General features: G+C 52.5%; 1 protein-coding gene across 1 annotated transcript in view; it reads right to left on the bottom strand.

The window, feature by feature from the left end:
• Positions 1-7,930, bottom strand: part of TCERG1L (transcription elongation regulator 1-like) — a 289,722-nt gene that overhangs the window by 22,935 nt on the left and 258,857 nt on the right. Inside the window, exon 13 of the mRNA XM_011971789.1 lies at positions 1,158-1,293. Coding sequence (XP_011827179.1) covers positions 1,158-1,293 — 136 coding nt within the window. The remainder of the gene's footprint in view (positions 1-1,157; positions 1,294-7,930) is intronic.

Raw genomic sequence — 7,930 nt, 5'->3', positions numbered from 1 at the left:
GAGATCACTTGGACTCGGGAAGGGGAACATCACACACCGGGGCCTATCATGGGGAGGGGGGAGGGGGGAGGGATTGCATTGGGAGTTTTATACCTGATGTAAATGACGAGTTGATGGGTGCAGCACACCAACATGGCACAAGGGTACATATGTAACAAACCTGCATATGTAACAAACCTGCATATGTAACAAACCTAACTCTTACAACGGTTCTGCTCAGACCTCTCTGTTCTGCAGGGAGCTGCGTTTCCAGGCAGCTCCGTCCCTGCCCCTCTCCAGGACCCTGGGAGTTACCAGCTGTGGGAGGGCCAGAAAGCAGCCTGGGGGTGGGTGCTGGCTGCAGAGGAAACTTGCTCTTCAGTCTGAAAGGCCGTTTGTGTGTTCATTATAAATATCCTCACACGTGGGGCCCATCACTGCCATCTGCATTCAGCCTTACTTTCTGAGGAAATCCAGCGGGGCTGAAATACTGCCTCTGGCTCATGTTATACCCAGAGCCAAAGCAGGAAATGATAGTCATTGAAAGGGGATCTGAATATAAAATCCCCCCTGGCCCCCAATTCAAAGTGAGATTTGGAAATCAGCTACACTGAAGATATCCTAATTTTATTTTAAAAACAGTCACGTTCATCCCTAGGGGAGCGAGTCCCACTAGGTAGGATGGACAACCCCATGGGGAAGCTGCACAGGGAGGTCGGGCACCGCAACCTGGCCCAGCTCCCGCAGGAACCCCATCTGCGCAGTGCGCGCTTCCTCAGGCCACCCAGGACCTGGCCTCCCTGTGGACCCCACCTGCCGGCCTCTCAGGCCTCATGCCCACAGGAGAAACCACAAAGGCACCTTTCTCCTTTCAGAGGTGAAGCAGGACCGCCTCTCCACATTGGCTGCCCCTCGGCCTCCACTCACTTAGCACCTGCCCCTCACTCAGCACAACTGGGAACTTAGTAAGAGGGAGGCATCCCTCAGGCCCTGGGATGGTCACTTAGCCTGATCAGGAACTCAGTAAGGATGACACATCATCTCTCAGGCCAGGACAGTCACTCAGCCTGATCAGGAACTCAGTGAGGAGGAGACGTCCCTCAGGCAGGGACAGCCACTCAGCTGCTGTTCTCCAGGGTCTGCTGCCGGAGTGCAGCCCCTCAGCTGCTGCGCCTTACCCCTCTCTCCAGCAGCATGTCCCGGAAGTGGGTCACACGCTCCTCCAGGGGCAGGAGGATCTGTGGGGGTGGCGTCCTTGTGCCTTTGTCCTCTCTCTTTGCCTCCTCTGGCCTGGGACTCCCGCAGCCTTCAGTCCTTCAGGGACACAAGATGCAGAGAGTTAGACACACTCATGGGGACCCAGCTGGTTCTTATTACAACCTTTACAAACCCTCCTTGAGGTAACTCTTTCAGAAACACAGTCTCTTTGACAACTCTTCACAAAGCCTGACGTGGTCTCCCCAGCAAGGGTGGCACATTTGCTCCTGGCAGGCACGGGGCTTGGCTGAGTCCAGGGCGGGAGGCTGGAATTGAAGTCCCAGCCCTGGGCCCGGCTGCGAGAAGCTGCAGCTCAGGTGCAGGCAGAACCACACCCCGGAGGCCAACCGGTGTGTCTCCCGGGCAGGCCCTCACTCCAGGTCCCCGTGCTGCCCACGGCCCACGGCAGGGAAGCCAGGCCTCAGGTGCCGCTGCAGAGACGGGGTCATGGAGGGGTAAGTAGCAGGCTTTTCATCGGAACAATCATTTCACTCACTCATGGCCCCTTTGTTCTGGACGAATGCCTGGAAGACAGTTATGCACAGAACCATTTGTGTCCTGAGATCTAACCCCAAAGGGAAACTTCAGTGACAAAGAAGGAGGCTGGGACCCCTCCCCAGGCACAGAGGACAGTGGAGAATGGGATCACCCAGGGGCCCTGGAGAAGTTCCCTCCTATAGCAGAGGGGTGGCCCCTGCCAAGGCCCCAGACACTGTGGGCAGCAGCAGGAGCTGCACAAGGTGGAACCCAGGGTGGGCAGGGAGGGAGGGACCCCACGAGCTGACTGTGCTAGGCTGGGCAGCTGACCAGCACTCCCTTTCAAACCACAAGGGCAGGGAGGCGGGACTCTACTCCTATGGAAGAAATGTGAGAGGCCCACCTTTTTCAAGTACCAACTCTCCCCCTTGCATTATTTTAACTGCACGTGGATAGATCTCTTTATGGTTCTACACTGGATTCTAAGAAGCATCTAGAAATATTCTTTTGAAAAAATTAAATGTTTGCTGCTGGGAGAACGTGTTTGGCCAAATGCAGACACCGTTCTTCTTGTGTCTGGCTTCCCCTCCTTCCCGCTCTGGCCCAGCCTGGGAGCAGGTCCGTCAGCTGCCCCCCGCACCTCAGGATGCAGCCTGTTCTCCAGGATGGGCAGACTCAACCCACGAAGGCTTGGCACACCCTCGGTCCGACCATGCTGAGCCCTCATGGGCCTGCTCCATGGCCTGGCCCTGCTCCCACACCTACCCATGGATCATCAGACCACCCATTTGAGAGCTCCCTTATTTTCTTTTTTTTTTTTTTTTTTTTTTTTTTTTTTGGGGATGGGGTTTCCCTCTATTGCCCAGGCTGGAGTGCAGTGGCGCGATCTCGGCTCACTGCAAGCTCCGCCTCCCAGGTTCACACCATTCTCCTGCCTCAGCCTCCCAAGTAGCTGGGACTACGGGCTCCCGCCACTACGGCCGGCTAATTTTTTGCATTTTTAGTGAAACGGGGTTTCACCATGTTAGCCACGATGGTCTCGATCTCCTAACCTCGTGATCCGCCCGCCTTGGCCTCCCAAAGTGCAGGGATTACAGGCGCAAGCCACCGCGCCCAGCCGAGCTCCCTCATTTTCTGCTGCACTTAGGTCAAGCTCAGCCAGCAATCATGAAGAGCAGTCCTCTCATAAGCAGTGGCTTAGGGCCTCCTACATTCTGGGAGATCCCTAAGTGCCTGGAGATGTAGGAATGGCAGGAACGTGCATCTAAAGGCCTTACCTGCTCCTTTCAAAACCAGATCACCCTGGGATCTGAACTGTGATTTTTTTGAACCTTTGTCTGAGCTTTCTGATTTGGCCTAGAGGCAAGAGTCTCTCCTGGGCCATGGTCTCCCCAGGCTCCCCTGAACTTTTCAGTAGGCCTAGGATTTTGAACTTCCATGCTCACCTTTGCATTAAGAGTACTGCTAAACTGATTAGCCATAGTCTTCCCCCCCTTCCCTTACTCTGCTCACCTGGACACCTTATCAGATTTCTCATCCTCCGCCATCCCCTAGATCTGACTCAGCAAGAATCTGCTGAGGTTGGTTCAGCCAAAACTCCCTGATCCCTGAAGTCTGTTCTTGCTAATTTTCCATCCACTGACCCCCAACCCTGACCGTGGCTATCAATTCCTGTTTTTCCATGCCAAATTTGGAATTGAGCCTGGTCTCTTTTCCTCCTTTGCAACAGTCGTGAATATAATCTGATTTTATGGCTTTAACGACTGCCCAGCTCTGGTTTTGACAATAGTGCCATGTTCTCCACTGGGGATGATTTTGCCCCAGGGGATATTTGGCAAGGTCTGGAGACATTTGTGGTTGCCACAACTGGGGAGATGTTACCAGCACCTGGGAGTGGAGACCCAAGATGCTGTGAAGTGTCCTCCAATGCACAGGACAGCTCCCACCATGCAGGCTCATGTGGCCCAAGTGGGCCTCCTCCAGGAGGTTTGGATGCTAGGTGAAGATTATACTACTTTTCTCATTTGGAGAGGAAGTAAGGGGTCAGACGGGAAAAGGTACAGGTGGTCATCTAGGGGCCAGACCCAGCCGTCCAGGCCTCCCAACACCTGCCAAGTGAGAAATGTTTCCTCATGGTCTGTCCAAGGTCCTGGGAAATTCATTAGTACCATGTTGAGGATGTGCTGAGAATATACAATGCCTTATGTCTAACAAGGGGTTTTCACTCACAGGGGCTGTAATATGGATTAATCCCAACGAATACAAAATGTGCAAAGAAACAGAAAGATTGCTCAGCCCATTCGAGAATTGTATTTATAGACCAACTATTCCAAGAGAATTTACATTCTCTGCTTCTTATGCAATTACATGGAATTTTGAGAAAAGAATATTACCAGTGGATTTCCAATTGTATCGTACTCCAAAGGGTATAATTAGGATTTCCCTGTAATAAATTTTCATTAGTTAAAAATAGAAATGTGAAACAAGGCCTGTATTGTTGCAACTTGAAATAAGAAGAAAAGGCACATTTAGACTGTGCGGTGATGGCGTGTTGAAGCTTATTCAACACAATACTCTATTCAGGACTGCTGCATGCCTTCCAAATGGCTATCAGTTCTGTTAGAATCGGTTGAAAGCAAATGCAAACTAGCTAAATATATCTTTGATATTCTTATGGCTGAATGATTTCTGTACCTTTAACAAAAAGTGAATTCTAATACTTTCAGTAAAGATAGCTCAAGTCATGGTTTTCCTGCCGGTAAAGGCGACGTCCCCGAGGACGCACTAATTGGTGTGCACAAGCAGTGCCAGTTGCGAGCCGGGGAGGCAGCCTTACTGCATCACAGAAGCCTCGTTAAGGTAACCCATGGATTTGGGAAGTCTTCCAGGTCCAGTGTATAGGTTGAAAGGGGCCTGGTCTTGGCCAACCTTTAACCAGGGTAGGTGCTCCTGAAATCTGGGCACCATAACCCTGGGCGGGGGGCCCTCACGCCCAGGGTCAGCCCCTCCCTGCCTTCTGCCCCTCAGTGTGGTGACCATCCCACCCCTGAGCTCTCTTCTCCTGGTTCTGTCCCTTCCCCCAGCCTCTGAGCTGGCCAATTGATCTGTTAATGATTCGTGTGTGTGAATGAGCCTGTGTGTGTGCACATGCAGGCATCTGTCCCACGCTGGTAAGTCTGTAAAGCTGAGGTTTTCTGATTTTGCCCATGTGCAGAGGGCAGCATATTATCCAGTAAAATGCACATATCCGAGATCCAGTGGAGCTGGGTTCCGGGCACTGCAACCAAAGCCACGATTTTCCCTTTGTAAACAAGACACTTTAACGGTCCATCTGAGGCTGTGCACACCTGCTGTGGGTGCAGAGCACACCCCTAAACCCTCAGAGGCACTTCTCTCCACCCTGATCCTTTCTGCAGAACCATCTCTGAGGTTGGAACCATTGCCCTGGCAGAGGAATGACAAACACCAAGCAGTTGCTGGCTCCAGGCTAGAGGAATGGGATGTGTGATATTCAGCTTCTCCAGCCAGGCTGAGGCATCCACCCATTCCCTCGCAGGCTGACACCCAGGTGCCTCATCACAGCATGACCCAGATGGATGGAGGCTCAGACAGCCCAGCTGGATGGGTCAAGATCCAAACCTCTATGTGGGCAAATGTACTGACGCCTTCAGCCCCAGCATGCTCCCATGAGGTGGTCCTAGCACTCACCTAGGGCTGTCGTGTGGATTCAGTGAGATGGTCCCACATCGACCCCTCAGAGCAACCCCTCCTGCTCCTTCCCTCCCTCTCCAGCTTGCAGGTGCGGTGTGTCCACCCATACTAGGCCCTGCGACGCCGTAGCTGGAACAAGGAGCCCCTCACTGCCCAAGGAGCTTACAGTCTAGTGGGACATGAATTAAGGTTACACACACGTGAAGCCTCAGCTGCCACAGGTGTGTCAGGGCTGAAATCCACAGTGCAGAGACGGTCAGTGTCAGAGGTGTCCCTGTGGTGGGCTTCCGGTTGGTGTTCCCATGGACACAATTATTGGAGAGACTCTGCAGAAACAGCAGACATTCTAGTGGACCACGGCTCCAAGACAGAACACGAGCAGAGAAGAGACACAGACGCTGACACAGGTTGAGATGGCGTCACTCTGCCAGGGTGCTGCCATGGGACGTGGGGAAAATGCAGACATGAGAGGGAGGACCTGGTTCTGGCGAGGCCTGTCTGCAGATGTGACGAGGTCAAGGTGTTTCTGAGCCTTACAGGTGAGGATGACTTGCTGTACAACCTTGGCCAAAATATGGAAACTCTCTGGATCTTACTCATGGTAAGATATATGCTTCCGACCAGATGATCTGAAAATGCCTCGCAATACTGCAATTCTATGATGCAGATGTGATCCTGTTAATTTCATCCTGATGAAATATTTAAACATCTTGACTCTGCCATCAACTTACTAGCTCTGCCTCCCAACTTTGCAGTTCCTATAAATTTGATAAACAGGCCTCCTGCATCTTCATCCAGCTTGTTCATAAAAATGTTCCACAGGAAGCACCAGACAGACGCCTCTAGCAGGTCTCCCAGCTGCAGCCCTGTAGACGGATGGCCCCACACACCCACGCTCATAATGGGCTGTGAGGCCTGGGCGTGGGCACAGAGGCAGAGATGCCCCCTCTGCCTGGCCTGTCTCCCATATAGTCTTGTCTCAGCCTGCAGGTGCCAGGTCTCCCAGCTGCAGCCCTGCAGACGGACGGCCCCACACACCCATGCTGGTGATGAGCTGTGAGGCCCAGGTGTGGGCACAGGCCCCTCGGCCCTGGCCTGCCTCTGGCATAGTCTTGTCTCAGCCTGCAGGTGCCACGCTACCATCAGAGGTCCCTGCTGACAGCCAGTCTGTGGAAGTTTCCAGAGGCTGTGCCAGCCCTCACTTCAGTCTTGTTTTATCATAAACGATGTCTCTTGCAGCCTCACTTCTAACAAGTGACCGCACCATGCCACACACTGCCAGCCTCCCCAAGGGCCCTTTGGCAGTATTGTTTGCTGGGGAAGAGTGGATTGGGAACCTAAAATGTTAGGCCTATGATATAACAAATAATTAATCCGGTCTTTACTCCCGGTTCCTGGCAGAGATCCAAAAAATTCTTGGAACATCCTAAGCACTAGAAATGACCTTTGCTATGCATAAGGAGACCTCTCCACCATACCACATCTTAGCTGCACTAATGAGGCCACTCACTGGGTTCTTAGTTTCAACGAGGGGGCTGGCATGCCAGGAAACACCAGCCCTGAAGACTAGAGGGTTGGAATGTCCAGCCCCACCCACCACCTGCCATCCAGGGTGAGGAGAGGGGCTGGAGATTGAATTAAATCTTCTCACCAGTGATCAATAAATTAATCAATCATTTCTCTGTAATAAAACCCCAATAAAACCCTTGAACAATGAGTTTCAGGAGTGCCCTGGTTGGTGAACAAATCAGTATACTGGCAGCAAGACAAATGTAGGGGGACAGAGAAAAGAATATTACCAGTGGATTTCCCTGCCCTTGAGACCTTTCCCGATCTCACCCCATGAGTCTCTTCCATTTGGCTGTTCCTGAGTTGTCACCTTGATCATAAGATAAAACGGGAATCGTGAGCATAGCACTTTCCGTGAGTTCTACGAGTCATTCTAGCAAAGTATTAAACCTGAAGGAGGGTGGCGAGAGCTCCAGAATTTGTAACCAAATCAGACAGATGTGAGGGTAGCCTGGGGACCCCACTTGCAGCTGGTGTCTGAGGTAGGGATGGTCTTCTTGGGGCTGAGCCCTTCCCCTGTGGGGTCTGCAGTATCTGGGTGGTTGGTGTCAGAACTAGACTTAATTGTAGGACACCCAGTTGGTGTCAGAGAATTGCTGTCAGAACTCGGGTGCAATCAAATTCGCTTCAATTACATTCAGCAGGCATTTCCATGGGGACTACCCTGTGGTCCTCCCAACTGGGGCAACCTGCCTCATTTCTCTGAGCCTCCCAGGTCGTTCATCTATTACAGAACCCACTGGCCCCATACGGCTGTCATGAGACTGAAGAGAAACCCTCACCTGCAGGGGCCTGCAGAGGGCTGCGTGGGGCCCCTTGGTTAGCACATGGCTGGTGGTGTCTGCAGCAGACCCTGCTTCAGACCCTGGGATCCCAGGCCCCTGCCCTCACTAGGCTCATATCCTAGAGGGAGGAACAGAGAGTAACAAATAACCAA

This window comes from Mandrillus leucophaeus, unplaced genomic scaffold (genome assembly GCF_000951045.1).
Source record: "Mandrillus leucophaeus isolate KB7577 unplaced genomic scaffold, Mleu.le_1.0 Scaffold1247, whole genome shotgun sequence".
In the NCBI taxonomy this organism is placed as follows: Eukaryota; Metazoa; Chordata; class Mammalia; order Primates; family Cercopithecidae; genus Mandrillus; species Mandrillus leucophaeus.
Note: the sequence above shows the minus strand (reverse complement) of the source record. Positions and strands in the feature narration are given on the sequence as shown.